The 17,569-nt window shown below is 38.0% G+C and overlaps 1 protein-coding gene across 1 annotated transcript; it reads right to left on the reverse strand.

Moving 5' to 3' along the window:
• Positions 1-7,462: 7,462 nt before the first annotated feature.
• LOC128209292 (hepatocyte nuclear factor 3-beta-like) lies at positions 7,463-9,380 on the reverse strand. Its single transcript, XM_052913268.1, has one exon. It carries the CDS (start codon positions 9,234-9,236, stop codon positions 7,902-7,904), a length of 1,335 nt encoding a protein of 444 aa, XP_052769228.1. The 5' UTR covers positions 9,237-9,380; the 3' UTR covers positions 7,463-7,901.
• Positions 9,381-17,569: the final 8,189 nt, after the last annotated feature.

The raw sequence follows: 17,569 nt of genomic DNA on the forward strand, positions 1-17,569 counted from the left end.
ATGATACGTATAAAAACGTACTTCGATAAACGTTGATGTCCATATACAGGGACTGACGTATCGCATTTTTATTTTCAAATATTACATCTCTTTCACTCCGTCATTATGTCGTCAATGCAGTTTCCTGTTTACAGTGTTGCATATACTACAATCAGGACGGTAAGGAAAGCAATGAATATATTGTTTTCAAATTTAAAAAGATAACAACTTCCGTGGTGTGGTTTTCGATGAATATGATGTATCGATCTTAGGAAGTTTTCAGATTAAGGGATATTAATGCGGGAGTTTCGTTTTCATACTTGAAAAAGGGAAAATGTGGAACACATTGGCAACACGGGTATGGGCTGTCTTCGGTGATTTGTTTCGGGCAGAACAAGGCTTGAACAAGCCATCAATGGGTTGTCAGAGTGTCTTGTCCTGCTATCCCTTCTAGTCCTCACCAAACAGCAATCAAAGAGGGATCCTGTACGGCCAGATAGGTCTATGGATGGGGATTAACGTGCCAAACCAAGCCGCGCCCCGTGATTCATGTAGTAAACCCGCTATAAAACCTCATTTGCCTCATGATTAAGTTGGAATTGCCACAGGATATATAGGCCATATTTAAAGCTCACCTTATTGCATTGTAATTTATAAATTTCATGTGACAAAATAACCGCTCGGCGATATAATAAAGCCTATGTCTAATCGATCATGTAGAAGTCCGAACAACCTTATCATGAAAGCAAGATAGACCCTATAGCCGGGCTATCGGACAAAGCTCCCAGACTCGATTATTTTCAATGCTTATAGAAACTCTTTGAATATGGGAATAAAATTATCAACATATTATCGACTTCCAATTTGAATAGTTCTTTATTTCTTGATATCTGGAAATTTGAATAGAACTGTTATTTGTAAAGCAAAGACTCCCAAACGCCAAACAGGAAGGCGTCGCCTTTTAGGCTGCCTTTCCAGAAACCGGGGAGGTTACTACTTTGTCGAGATATAAAGCGCGGACTAGAACAATGGAGGAACATTCTTTGCCATAAATGTACTATTACTTAAGAACGTAGATATTTCTTGTAATACGCCGTTGATCTGCTTACTCGACCAACAATAAGACACACACCTAACATACTAGTCCCAATAAATAACAGCTGATGTAAAAATGCATTTAGAATGAACACATACTATAGAGTATACACGTAATAATATATAGAATATCGAGTAGGGATCTGATAGTCTCAGTCCGATCGCTACTTCGAAGGCCATGGTGTACAACTGCATTCAATGATCCTGAGGGGAAAGAAAATAACTAAAGAAATTGTGAAATAGAATAGATTAGCGAATGTATATACATGTAGTGAGGATAGAGGGACTAGCATTCGCATGTTGATGAGCCGGCTCTAACCTTATAACTAGGTTTGAAGTTTTGGTGTTAACGAATTGCTTCAACGGAAGTGTCAACCTTGAAACTGTATGAGACTAGCGGAGAAACACACTCTGTGTCAATGAAGTAACTCGGGGCGAAATTGTCTCATTTCCGCGTACGAAATATCACAAGATTTCTGCAATAGAGGGCAATTAATGCTGCCCGAAATTGTGACAATGTGTTTAAAAAGGCCTTGTTTATTTAGTTATCCGGTCCCATTAAACGCTGCCCGCCATAACAATAGGTCTTCTAGAGAACCATTAGAAGCAATAATCGAACGACAAAAAGAACAAGGGCTTTAACAATGTCTTACCACTGTGTCAAAGTTGTAAACAGTCTCAATACAAGTAGGTATTCTTCTTACACCTACTGTCTGTGGGTATTTAGATAATTTTGGCAGGCGGGTAAGAGTGAAACAGTTGAACTTGACAAAAACAATTGATCGGCATAACAATGTTACATTTGTGTGACACTGACCAGTAATGGAACAGGCTTAGTGTCAAGAACTGGAAGAATCGGAATAATGTCCAAACGTCGTGAAATGGAGAAAAGGGGTCTATGCATTTCAACATCAAATATTTGCTTTGATTTAAAATAAAGAATTCCTATTTATTTTATGTAATTTTTCATTCGTCTGTGTGTGTGTTTTGGTAAATGCTGCCATTGTCAAGGACATAAGTCATTTCCCTCGACAAATAGGAATAATCACTTGATGTAGTGTCGAAGCAATATTGCAAACACAACCTGTTGTCAGTCACATACGCGTAACTACTTATATTCTTCAAATACAGGACATTGTATAACTCTTGTAATGAAATGTTGTGCTTTTATTTTTGTAAGAAGTAAAATCCAGGACAATGTCAAAGCTGCAGTCTTCTATCAACATGCAGAGATCAGTTCTTTATATTAGACCATCTTTTTGTCTTAAAAGGTGCGCGGTGAATTTCATAGTATCTCGGCTTTTGCCTTTCAACTTAAATCCTAGTGTCTTAATACAACAGTTAATGCTTAATAACATGTTTATTTGTCCTATGACACTTAAGGTCTTCAGAAAAGAGGTTTGTGCCTTTTAATGGATCTTGGATTAAGTCTTAGATAAAAATCGTCTTGATGGTTGGAGATATTAAGATATTGCCATCTAAGATTTAATTTTACACTTAATTTGCCCACGAGTCACTTAGCTAGATAGAGCCCTTCAGTTCGGCTTATAAATGTGTGTTTCCTTAAAAGCCAAACTTGCATTTCATTTAAAATCTCCTTACAGAATGACTGCCATGCGATTCAGACTAAAAACATGGACATGGGCACATCTTCCCATATCATTATTCTAATAGCTAGTTTATCACAATGAATATTGACGCGAATGAAGAAAAATCGTCGAAAAAAGTCAAAAAAAGTAAATTAAATAGTTTTTCCAGATAATATTTCCATTTTTTTAATATATGCGCATTTTTACGTTATTCTGCCTCCGCATTATGTACTTGGGGTAAAAACATGAACTGGATGAAATCATACTCTGCTAGATCAGCAATATTCATAGCATCTTCTATCTTTATATAAATGAAACAAATTAAATTCGGCATACTCGGCTTGTTGGTCTTTACAAATATTAAAACACGAGTCGAATAAGGCTTATAACCCATTTATCTAATATCAAAAAGTGCCAACAAAAATGATAACTTCCAACAGCAACAACGGCTCTCAAAATTACAACAACAAGCATTCAAATGTTGACAACTTTCATTAATATTCACAATTTTTAAATTGTGTTACTTTGTGACGTGGTGTAAGGGGTATGGTTCGCGACCCAGAGCCTTCCCGGGTTCGAACCCTGCTACTGGAGGGGTATGGTTCGCGAACCAGGGCCTTCCCGGGTTCGAACCCTGCTACTGGAGGGAAATGGTTCGCGACCCAGAGCCTTCCCGGGTTCGAACCCTGCCACTAGCAGATTGTTTTATCTTCTTATTTACCTTTTTATCATTATATTTATAAGACTAAGTGTGTGTCTTAATGTATCACCTTGATATGATTATTTTGCTTATTTTTCATCAATGTTTTGCGTTTAAAGCCTGAGTTTGTGACCCATATATGCATAATAACCTCCTGCCCGTTGTTGACATACACTCATAGTGTAGCTGTATTCAATGTGTCATTGCGCTACTCCCACTGCCGATTTTTATCATAATTTGAACAAAAAGCAAATATTTTGAAATTGCTAAGTAGGTCATCATTATGTTATTTGACTAGATAGATATAGCGGCAAAGCGCAAACATGGTCTGTGCTGTTAACATGTGCTCGAAAACATTGTTTGAATTAATAGCAAATATAGATAGATAAATTTGTCAATTTAAAGAAGAGATTTTCGATTTTCACTCGCGAATGTATTTGTTTTAGATTATCTCTCGTGTCTCCAATTTGTAAATTGTTACGTCGCACGTAATTGTCCTGCAAAACAACAGCCTTTTGTAATGGACTGCAAACTTAGAGGCTGTGCACAATTTGAATAACCAAGGCGATATTTGATATAATAGAACTCGTTGTTTTATTATGTATTCAAATGTGGTGTATATATGTATCAACTTGGATCTTATAAATATAATGTGTTGTTTAAATTATGATTTTTTTTTTAATATTTGCGTCATATTTAGATGTGTCAAGTCCGACTGTTCAGTTACAACTATTTCTACTTATGTTATGAGAAAAAGTTTTTTTCTTCTTTTGAAATTATTTATCTTAAATGCCAGATTTGAACATACTGTTCCTCTGTATAAATTCCTTTTATCTTTTTTCTCTCTATTTCTCATTTATAATTAGATTCGTGTTGAGAGGCGTGAATTATTCAAGTTTTGAATTATTAACAAGGTCACAGCAATGTCTTTTGAATATTCCAACCTGAATACGTATTGAAATAAGAATTATATAGAAAGCTAGCGGGTAATTCTCTGCGCGTAGTAATATATTTTTGTGATGACAAATTCGTGAATAGTCCATTGTAGCTTCAAGCCCTTATGCATTCGGAAACCATTGAACGATTCAATATTACAAATTTTCAGTATGAAAAGCCGCGATTTTCAGACGACAATCAGACAGCAGAGTCCCCAGCCGACAAACAACGGCCAAACGACGTAATTAGGACCTCTGCCCAAGTCCCCTTTTATATAAATGTCTATTCATATCGCTGTATTGCATCAAACACTTAATAGATTGTCTAAAGCCTTAAAACCTGGCAAGAAAATTGGCTATGCGTGTCTTGTCACGTACGCCATAAAGGGCTTATCAGTCATATACTGAATGTAAAATATGAAAGTTATGTAAGTACATTTTATTTAAATTGACAAAATACTATCTTAAAAGAATTATATAAAAAATATATAGTTAATTTAAGTAATAATTTTGGGTGATGTGTAAATTATTCATAAGTGTTATATATACAATCAAAGTTATAGTTATACATCTTAACGTAAGACCTTTCAAAATATTCAAATTAATTTAAAATAATAAATACATTAATTATAGTTCGGTTGGATATCAGTTTCGCAGTTTGAAAGGAAAAAACAACAACGCAATTTATAGCAAGAAGGGAAACACATCATTTAATGGGATTACAAAACTTCCAAACGGATCGCACAAATCCCATTTATAGTAATCCTGTTTTGTAAAAATATTTCGATTAAGACAATCACACAATTGTATCGGTATTTAGCACCGCTTTAATCGTTTTATTATCAGAACCGAGATGAAATTATTTTTCATGGTCAAGATTTATAAAAACAAGATTAACGTTTATAGAAATTTAGTCAATTCTCCCCCATTGTGGCACGATCAAGTATGACCGTAATCCACTTTCCAGAAATAGTGATGTTATTGTGCAACAATTACAACCGCTTATTAAAACATTGACGCTTTTATTACGCCCTTCAGATTAATTAGAGCCATGGCGAGAGACTGTTGCTGCTATAAAGATGTTGTTACTGCAGACATTTTAGAGCCTCTATGCAAAGTTGTGTAATATTGCTTTGGCAATTGGACATTGTGAAAGTCGGAAAAGATTGGCACATCTTGCAACAGAAGAAAAAAACAACCTATTTATTAATTTCCCTTTTTTTTAGTAATTACAAACAACGCTGCAGATAACACAAATCGCCTTAATCGCTCAATTACATAGATAAATGATTACCTTATTTAAAATATATTTGATAATATATTATTTAAATTAATGATGCACTCCTTTGAAGTTTAGAGATACATTCTGACACTATAAGATAGTCTCGATCCAATTTTATGTGCAAAATCGGCGCCCACGGTACCGTGACACATCCGTCAGCACAGAGCCAGTAACGGTCTACCAGGGAACCGACCTAGCGTGACTTTCAATTTACAGATCGAACGTGTTATTTCAGGGTGTACGTCCCGTCACCTGTCTTAAGACCCCTAACGGATGATGCCAAGATTGCTTAAATCTGCTGAAACGGGATTATAGCACTTTAGTAATTATGAATCCTCAATCAAGCCCCTAATCCAGAGATAGGGACCAGAGGGAGATGGGGTAAAAGAGGATTTTCTACACCTCAGAAATCCGGGGTTGGCCAGTAACGAAGGTGTTATCTGTAAGTTATCTGTGCTTGAGTACCCGGTACGATTTTGCGTAGCAACACGATATCGCCAACTCTAGGGTCGCAGTGTACATGCGTGATATGAACGTTAGGATTTTGTATCTGAATGTTTTTAAAGTTGTGCGATTTAGATGATACTATCGCCTCAATAAATGAATTTTGTTTGCCCACGAACAGAAATCACACTCGGCCAAATGCAGGACAACATCTCCTACTCCCTGACTTTTAGTTTCAGTAATGGTAACATTTATGCCATTAAATTAATAATCATAAGTGGTTTATACAAAGACGAAATATTTGGATCAGGAATTCAACAATTTTACCGTGTTTTCCTTATATGCGTTTATTATCCAATCTATGAAAATTTGATGGGTTAAAATGTCGACACACAGACATACATGTACATTAAACAGTTTTAGGCAGTTATCAGTTTAGAAGTGCGATGTTTGTCCGATTTTCATTTGCTTTGACAGGCCCGCATATAAACACTGTAATCGAAAACAAATCAGAAAATACACAAAACCTTTAATTCTGGTCTTTTTGCAAACACAAGAACGCTGATGTGTGTTGTCTCTACAGTCTAGCTGCGGACATTTGGTTGAAAAGATGACTATTGGCACGAATTACTCAAACATCTCAGAACCCGGTATTTCCACCAAACCCTGTTTTCTATTTCAGAAACAGAAAGCGGAAATTCAAATACATAAGATATAAGGTCAAGAAATTAAACACAGAAACGTTCACATATGTTTAACAAATTTTAATATCTATGTTTCAGAAATAAAAGTTCTGATACAATGACTGAGTGAAAACATAAATGAACAAAATAAAGGACGAAAGACAATTCCTCTAAGGAACTAACAGTTTGTTTCATCTATAAAATAAAACGAGTACATTTCTATTTTCACAAACTACCATGTTGTCGGTGACACGTGCTTGCTTGGTACCAACAGGTTTCGACTTTTCAAATTAAATATCGAAAATAATCTTTTTTATTATATATAATTTTGATTATTTTTGGAAACCTGAAACTGGTTTGAATAAAGACAAGGTAGACTGATATAGTGCGTTCTGCATTAGCGTTACTTGTCGATGAAACATTTCATTTTAGACATGCATTTTATTAACAAAAATACAAACTATGAATATTTAGACTATACCAAAATGAAACAGAGGCATTTCGCAAAATTACAATTTAAATCATATTTGTTTTCTATAGTAATAGCTTTACTGAAAATAATGATTATCAATGCAATATTATTATTTTTTTATTTCATACCGACAAAAATTGAAGAAAAAAATATTTTGAGCAAAACTCTACTCTAAAAATAAATTAACATATAACACACGAAAAATGGAATAGAAAATGTACAAACATGGAATGAACTTGTCAAATGTGACAGCTAAGTGTCGTGAAACAGGAATAATAGTAATGAAATAATGAATCTTTGGTCCTTTTTCATAGAGTAATATCTCATATGGAGAATTTCCCTAATTGTTTGTGAGTCGCACATCTATGAGAGCGTCCTAGGCTTTTGGTGAAATATGAACACACGATATTCGATACTTTTACAAGTTCACCATTAGGTTCCTTTGGTTTTCAATATGTTCACCCGCATTTTACATGAGAAGAAATATTAACAATATTCGAGAGTCCGACACTTTATCTCTCTTTCTATATCCCCTTGTTAAAAAGGAAATACATTGTCCGAGCACTCGCAAGTTTTCAATCAGCTACACTTTAACATTGAATGCGCCCGGTAAGTACCGTCACACATTCGCAATATCATAAAAACTCGGTTTTAAAATTCACAACAAAGCATCTTTGGTTTTAAGCTATTATGTTAAACATGTCAATTCATTACACATTTAGTCACAGACTAGCGGTGCTATGTGGGGTGTAGGTTTTGTAATATCCACCCTCGGGGCCCATCGGCGGCAGCCCTTCCACCTTAGGGGGAATGTTCATGTGATGCATATTGTTGTAGGGCGGGTACATGCCCTGCATTTCGTAGAGTTTCAAGTCCATTTTTGCGTTTTCTGTGATTAAATTGTTAATTGAGAATGGGTGGTTGAACGAGTGGGTAGGGTTGACACCGGCGGGGTACCCGTGGGCCATGGACATGGCGTCATGGTGCTGGATGTGTCGGAGGTCTGGCACGGGGGTTGAGCCGGATGTTGGAGTACCCACGGGGTTGGGCTCTGTCTTGGGCGGTAGGGGTTCCAGCTGGTTGGACATGTGATGCTGTTGTGAGGATGCCACGGGTGGCGGCGGCGGCTGTTGCTGCTGTTGTTGCGGGGGCGGCGGATGGTGAGGGTGGTGGTTTGATGTTGCATCCACGGGAGACGTGGGTACGGACTCGCTATCAGACGGGCAGTCAGGCCGGTCGTCGTCATCAGAATCAGAATCATCTGGGCCACCGAGTGTTTTTCGAAGTCCTTCCTTCTTTATACATTTGAAGCGCTTTTGCCGCCTAAGGTAACAGCCGTTCTCGAACATATTTCCGGAATCCGGGTGCAACGTCCAGTAGCTTCCTTTTCCTGGACGGTCAGGAGTCCGCGGAACTTTCACGAAACAGTCATTGAACGACAAACTGTGACGTATAGAGTTCTGCCAACGTTGTTGGTTTTGGCGATAGAACGGAAATAAGTCCATAATGAATTGATATACCTCACTAAGAGTGCACATTTTGTTCGGAGATTGCTGAATTGCCATTGTGATCAAAGATATGTACGAATACGGCGGTTTTGCGTGGGTGTAGCTCCGACGGTACGTCTTCTCACGAGCACGGTTGATGGCCTGCGCTCGGTTAATGTCCATTCGCATGGGTGTGATAGGGTCCGCCATGCCGTTCATGCCGGGAACGGGGCTCGTCATACCGCTCATGTGGCCGTTAGTGTTCATGGTGTTCATGCTCCCGTACATGCCACCCGCCATGCCGACGGCCGGGGCCATGCTCATTCCATACCCGTGAGGGGCGCCCATGCCTGTAAGTCCTTGGGACGTGTAGTTCATGTTGTTCATGCCCATGCTGCCAATGGAGCCCATCCCACCCATTGAGCCCATGGAGTTCATGCCGGCCATAGACGTCATCGGGTAGCCAGCCGAGTCGTATGCCGTCTTTACAGGGTCGTAGGAGGACTTCGACAGCATCGTAAGATAATCTCCCGTCGGCGGGTAGTCAACCGCCGTTTGCTTCTCGTACATCCCTGCGGTCGTCGGCGGCTCAATCTTGATGGTCAGTGTAGATCTACTATATCCTCAACAGGCAACACAGTGTTTGTATATATTTTTTCGACACAAAGTCCTTCAAGATAGGTTAAGCACACATTCACACAAATGATTGTCAGAACAAAGTTTGAATGTTTAAACCAAGTTTCTGGGTAAATATAACCAAAGATATCGTCGTATGCAGGTAGAAAGGATATGAGATTACCGAAGCCCCGCCTACTCGAGGCTGACTCGGTAGGTGCCGATTGCTCTAGTGCGCTAAGCCCCGCCCGTTATTGACACCCGCGCCAATACCGTATATGGCTGATGGCGTTTATGGTCGAAAATTCGCTCTGCTGAAATTTCTTTGGTTCTTTTCTGCAAAAGCGGAATTCTCTATACAAATAATTATGCCGTGAAGTCAAAATACGTCCAAACCAATGATATGCTCGTTTAAATTTAATTGGAGAAGTTTACCAAATAGCCAAATTTCTCTTACAGAAACATGCACAAGTGTAAACGGGATATCTTAATACATATAAATTCATATATTTATTGATTTATCATTGTTTGTTTTTATTGTACAAAATATAATGCCTTAGTGAATGCGCGCGTTTTCTAAGCAAAATGACAATTCATGATTATATACTTTATTTCACATGTTATTATCAGAAAGTGAAATAGCCAAGTTATATCAAAGATCATTCCAATTGTTCACATATTTGTTAATAACAGTTGATGTTAGATTGGGCATTGGGTTTATCATACTACTGATAGCTATGATAGTGTATCGGTAACATAGATGACAAAATGACCTACATGTACTTGTATACATGTATATACTAAAGCTGGACACACAGACCAGTATAAACTATAGTCGCATGCACAGATATGCAACCGGTACACGTACATACGTTACCGAGTCAGTAGAAGAGGTTTTGTTCAAAAGTATACTTCCTTTTCATCTATTCAAATCCTAGAAATGTTTCTATCGATCTCATCCATGGACAACAATGTATTCAAGCTTTTCACGGTTCTTATTTAAGAATCCGACGCCCGATCCGATGGGTTGATTCAAATGGATTTATTTGTTTCGGGCTCCGGTGAAACAATAGACCCAGTGTTGAAAGAGTAATTGTGAGCCCGACCCGCGTTTGTGGTACCCGGCAGCCGGGCCGGGCTACAGTTACCGTACCATTCGCGGGCTCAGCCCTGGGCGCAATCGTGCAAAACAAGCCACAATCTAACAGGACACAAAATATCCTTACATTTATATTGGTACACGTATTGAGTAGTTAATATAATCAAATGGCTATATCGCTTTAAGTCACACACAAAGTTATGGCATTTAATGACAACATACAACTTAATATAGTTCATTCAAACGCATCGTGCGTCCATTAACGGCCAGTGAACACTAGGCAAAACCTCACTGAGGGTTACCCCCTGGCACGGTCAGTGAACACTAGGCAAAACCTCACTGGGGGTTACCCCATGGCGCGGTCAGTGAGCACTAGACAAAACCCAACTGGAGGTTACCGCCATGGCACGGTCAGTGACCACTAGACAAAACCTCACTGAGGGTTACCTTCCTGGCACGGTCAGTGAACACTAGACAAAACCTCACTGGCGGCTACCGCCATGGCACGGTCAGTGAACACTAGACAAAACATCACTGGCGGTTACCGTCATGGCACGGTCAGTGAACACTAGACAAAACATCACTGGCGGTTACGCCATGGCACGGTCAGTGAACACTAGACAAAACCCCACTGGCGGTTACCGCCATGGTACGGTCAGTGAACACAAAACAAAACCCCACTGGAGGTTACCGCCATGGCACGGTCAGTGTACACTAGACAAAACCCCACTGGAGGTTACCGCCATGGCACGGTCAGTGAACACTAGACAAAACCTCACTGGCGGTTACCGTCATGGCACGGTCAGTGAACACTATACAAAACCCACTGGCGGTTACCGCCATGGCAAGGTCAGTGAACACTAGACAAAACATCACTGGCGGTTACCGCCATGGCACGGTCAGTGAACACTAGACAAAACCCCACTTGCGGTTACCGCCATGGCACGGTCAGTGAACACTAGACAAAATCTCACTGGCGGTTACCCCGTGCCGCAGTCAGTCAACACTAGGCAAAACATCACTTTAATTTCAACAATTATTATGCTACATAAAGTCAATACCCTTAAAGACTTATGTTAGCACACAAAGCCAATGACATTGTACAGGGATTCTGAGGTAAGCATGGAACTCTTTTATCGGAACAGTGATTTATGTTTTTACACAGAGGGTACCCTTTTGCTTGTCCTCCGTGGTTGAGATCGCTGTCTGATGGATGGTTAGTGGTAAAACAAAGCACTTATCTGTCCAGTGTTCTAGGAAAGAGGAAAATCCATTAAAACTCGGGAACACCATTATTGATACTAAAGAAAATTACAACTTTCGATGATAAACTTTTAAGCAGGGTTTCAGGTTAAAAACGTCGGATAAGGTATCTACAAAAGATACTTAATGCTTTCTGAATAATTCATAAAAGGTAAATTGTGATTGTTTCAGTAAATTATTTCAATAGCCCGAGATTTGTACTTTAATGACCGATTCATCGCTCTGTCGACAGTTCCATCAGAAGACTATAAATAGCAACAAAACAAATATGGTTGTTTCTTAAATTGAAAATACAAGTTGCATTTTGTGATAGTTTGTTTACTGATGTGTTTAGCTGATAATTTACATAAAGAAGCGAGCATGTATTGTTTAGCCGGTTTAACATTTATCAAATGTGAAGTCGTTCTACACACGACAGTGTTTGAATAATTCTCAGTGTAAATATTATTAAATGCTCGTCCAATTCAACTTCTTTGCTTTATTGTTATCTAAACCCATGATAACTGAATAAATCATGTAAAACACTGGAAATAAACAAATAGTTGAATGTATGGACATAAACACTACAGCAGACAAACACATTTGACATTCTGCAAATAATGATTTAAATAGGTTTTTCCATTTCATGGCACTTTTTACGGTGAAACAACTTCATTAGATGGCAGTTTAGGTTCAACCAAACATATCCTCTACCCTTTCTGATTTATTAGGTAAATATGGATACGTTTACTATTACAGTGTGGACTACTGAAGTTGTTATTAGACCAAAATAAATAATTTGAATAGTTTTCAACACACAAATAACATCGAAGATGAGGCCACTGAAAGCATGTATTCAGGAATTAAAAAAAAATAGAACATATCAATCTAAACTCTTTTTAATTACGGCGTAAAATATGCCACTGTGGCTGCATTGAATTAAATTTTAATATTTGATGCAAAATTAAATGTTAACTAACAGTTTCTTTCAGTGACGAGCAACAATATTTGTGCACGTGACATCCTCCTGCACGCGCTGTCGCGCACGTGCGAGGGACATATAGGATGAAAAGAGGGACGCGGCACGGGCTATCAATAATCTATCAGGGGATTTTAATTATAGTTACGTAACCGATTGAATTTTTCTTTGATTTATTGTTTTATATAACACAATTGTAAAATGCTCTAAAATTCACCCCTTGCATTAATCTATCAAGTGAGTTTAATTATAGTACTGCATTTTACTGGAATATGTTTTAGTCATTTCATTTTACGAGTAGTCAGTAGAAAGGCTCGGTAAAATTCACACATGCTTGAACCATGACTGGCATGTATATAAAATAATTGACATGTCTACATATTAAGCAATTCAACTTCAATGGTTTTCTCCAACGGTATATCACGTACAAGTATATTAACAAGTACGCGAAAATGCGGAATGCACAAATAAATGCATTAAATAGCAGTAATTAATAACCATAATAAACCTGTCACGCACCTGGTCGCCATGAGATCGATATATTCGATTAGAACCGTTCTTCTGGTGACATGAATCAAGCGTTACCTGGTAACGGATTATGGAATCAAATCTCCCTTCTCAATTTACGATATTGTCTCCGTTTTATTGTTTTATTGCAAAGGTGCTTTATCACGAATGAAGGCTGCTCGAAATTCGGGCTCAATATCGTCCGTGATTTACTTCCTAATTAAGGATACTTCAAGAGCGCGCCAATCTCCGGCTAGCATTTATATGGTTCCTACTTGTGTACGGATGAAATATGGACCCGATTTATTACAAAATAAAGGAAATATAAAAATAAGAAAAAAGGGCGAGGCTGTGCCGGACATTTTTTATGTAATTCTTGAGCTCTTATTACGATATTGTTAATATGCATTTAAACTAATATTCACGCCATCGAACGTGTGTAGTATTCCGAATAATTAGCACTCTGCCACAAATACAAGTGTTTTCTACGAATCCAGTAAGAAAGGTTCCTTATAATACCGCAATATTCCGGACCGGACGACGTGAACCCTATTTCGTCTTGTCACCCCCCTCCTCCCCCTACACACACACACACACACCCTTCTGTTCAAGTGCTTGTACTGATGGGTGCACCTGGCCACAAAACGTCTCGCTACCATAATCAGCTAAAATATTTTGGACATCTTAAGCTGGTAAGGTTCTCAATTTTAAACTTAAGGGGCCCTTTGTGCTCCTAGTTGAAATGGCATGCTTGAATGCCAGTTGGTGTTGTTTGCGTCGTCATAGCAACCTGTTTTAAGGAATTATTTGAATTATGTTTTCAAGCATCTGAAAAAAATGAATGAATGTTACGATTCAATAAAGTATCATGAGTTCGGAATTCGAACTACCCCTCTGTCAACGACACTGCCACTGTCAATATATAGCTCTATATTTACCTGATCGTTTTCAAATCAGCATAATTACCCCTAGTTCAAAGATAATAAGTTCTGAATTTCCACTAATGATGAGCAAACATCAAAGAGCCGTTAGAATTACCAATTACTTTGCATCCCGACAAATTAGCTCATTTTTCACAAAACTAAATGAATGAAATCTTCATTGAAAATCACCACATCAGCTAGTTGATCGTTGAACGGACCTCCATGCATTGTTAATACTGTAATGCCATCTTTAAAAGGTTGTGTGTATATGTTTTCCCGGTGATCAAACAAACCTACACCACAAGTGTCCCTTCACGTCATCTTCAATTATTTTGTTCAATGTGGGCTTTCATGCCACCTTCACATTTCAAACTGATTACTTTAAGTTCGAATGCTGATTACTTATGGAATAACTCTCGCGTCCCTCTCCTTGGTATACAAGCCAGTACTGTTGTCCATTTTAGAGGCGTTGAGGACATTCCCATGGTGGGGCTCGGACCAACGACTTCTTTCACCTAGACCAGTGCTCATTCGTCCTCATTCGATTAAGGTGGCCAGCAATAGACATGTGGTTTCAATGTAAACGGGCATTTATCGTGATGTCGTCAACTTGTAAACAGCACAAAACTAAATCATATAAAAGGCTATGTATTTACCATACCTCTAAAATAAATAAATAAATTTAATAGCAAATCTAGTCTAATTTTTCTATCACATATGACTAACATAGGTTTTTATAGCTTGAAACTGGTTTTAAATTACTACAAGCACCTGATCAATTAGCGTACATTCTATACTGCTAATCAAAACGGACACTCCGCGATATCAGGTTACATCCCACCCCAACTTGAAATGGGACTGGCCATATCGGAGTAGTTAATAATAATTAATAATAATGATATTAGAGTTTAAAGAAGATGGCAAACCCCCACGTAAAACCTTCCTAACAGTAGTAAGTTGTTTTCGATCGGTCACATGAGGTTTCTTGGACCACCTGCAGTCATCAAGATTTCAGGTTCTCACACCCTTATGGGCTATAGAAGTGTTTCAAAGGCACCTTATTATATATTATTTTTTATTTTGATCAAGGGATATAACAGAACATTATGAAAGCCAACATAACGTTGCCCATAACGGGCATATTGAAAATTGAAAATGTGTAAAAAGAAAAAGAAAAAAAAATCAACTAATATTTGGCGTTATTTTAGAAAAGTACACCACCATATTACGTAAGGTCGGCACAATGCTTTGGCATGTTCATTTTTGACAATTTAACCTATTTTTGGTAGTTTGTTTAAAAGTCAGTTATAGTCCCCAATAGTCAAAATCTGATTGCAGCGTGTACTCCAGACATTAAACCTGTGTCAGAAGATAGTACAACCCCATGACGGAGGTAAAGGAGTCCTTAGATTTGTTAACATATGTAAAATAAGGGAATTTGAGGAAAACCTATTTTTACGTCCTGTTTTGTTTTGTCTGCACTAAAATACACAGACTATATGGTTTGTACAGTCTCAACTGCAGACACACTGCAATGAGTCTATGCTTGATATTTCAGAACCTATCATATGCTTTAAATCTTTTGTTTGAAAATCAGATGAGCTTAAAAATCAACCAAAAACTCCCTGTCTGCCATCTATAGATATGAGTATTGGCCATAATTAGATTAGTTTAGGCAAAATTACCTATTCGCCAATAAACTAAACAAACTCTGTTCAAAATTAAACCTTTTAAATGATAATAGACAATTGAACTTTCAAAAACAATGACAAATGAAACTTTATTAATATCATTCGTATTTCGACCAACGAAAAAATCGCTCATTTATGAACATTTTACCAACCATATAATTATATATTAAAACAATCAGAATACTAAAACTGTTCAAACAGGGTCCCGTAATGAGTATTTACAGCTGTTATAATTACATTTAATCGGTTAAATTACACTAAAAATACGTTCACAGATCTGAGGTGTATTTACATTTGAAAAACAAACAACAACATCATACAGCTTGACCACGAGAAAGGCCTGGGCTTCATCAGTGGAATATGCCAACTAACGGGCTCACACCTGGCCGAATCACCCAGGCATAAGTGGCTCGATCCAGACTCTTTTTCAGTGAGTCGGTAGGAGCCGGGTATATGCTTTTGTCTGATTGAGGATTTTTAACGCAAAAGAACAAATAGCATGCTATAATGTATTTGTCTTGCCTCCTCCAGGGATCAACATTAATTAGGGGTATTTTGAGGAGTTGCAAATAAATATTAAAAAATCCATGACCTAGCTTAGTTTAATCATAGCAGTTTAAATATGGTGGTTCAAAATTCAACAAGTGTGAGTAAAATGGTTTTATGTCACTATGCTGTCAACATGTGTGTGTTCTTATCTCTTTTATTTCATGTCGAAAATAAGGATGTGGCTTATTCGATTTTGTTTTATTTGTGGGCAACTCTTGTAGAATCACCTTTCAATTTGACCAACATAGTATAATTAAAACGAAGAAATATAATAACTTAATTCGTAAATGTTGACACTTAACACTTCGGACATACAAAACCCTTGCATAATAAATACAAACTGAAAATCTGGACAACGTTTCTGTTTTTGTATTGCGGTTTAAAGGATAATATCCAAGTATGAAAAGGACACTTTATGATCTTTGTTTGCACATGTCCTGGTTGGTATTGTTTTACAGCAGGAACTTGGGCCCAGTGTCAACACTTGCGGATGATACCACATACAATGGAACAGTCCTGAAGTGTTCCGAACTATTGTCGTGACGATCATCCGGCTTCCGGGTACTTCCGAGCGCCTCACTGACCCTGAATAGAGAAGCCAGCCCTAGTTCTGAACAACGAATTACTAATAAAGTAAACTATCTAGAAATAAAAAAAACATCTTTAGTAACTACAATAAGCTACGATCATTTTACATTTGGCTAGAGGTTTTCGCATTTACATATACAGTTATGAATAAGTCACCACATTTCTTTCTCGTTATAAAGTATTATGACTGCAATGGTGTTAAACGGTTAATAACATGTAATAAATATGATAACACATGGACATGGGCGGTTTTAAGTTTTTAACGATCCCGAAATTGTGGTTTTAGTTGAAGGACGGGGTTTCATATTTTCGAACTTGAAATGCAATTTTTGTTGTCGCTATTTGAGAGGTCCCTAAACAGACGAGGCCCTTCAATACTGGTCCTGTCAGTGCTGACAGTGACAAGTTGTGGACCACTTCCGTGAGCGGCCGGGCGAGCAAAGCGCATTAGCCACCACAATGGGACTTATTCCGCATAATTGACGATTAACACTGGACCTGTTGGGAAACGTGAAAACATCACGCCTCCTACAACGGCCCTTTTCCGTCCCAATGATAGGGTATAAATTGAAATCCCATCGTTGTCTCATTTGATCGTCATGTTTTACACTTGATTTATCCGGCCAAGTGTCGGCGGAATCTCTAAGGTGGTAATGGAATTAGCAGCACCGTAAAAGAAACGGTTGATCATCGGATTGTTGAAGAATACG

Source organism: Mya arenaria, chromosome 11, assembly GCF_026914265.1.
Source record: "Mya arenaria isolate MELC-2E11 chromosome 11, ASM2691426v1".
NCBI lineage: Eukaryota > Metazoa > Mollusca > Bivalvia > Myida > Myidae > Mya > Mya arenaria.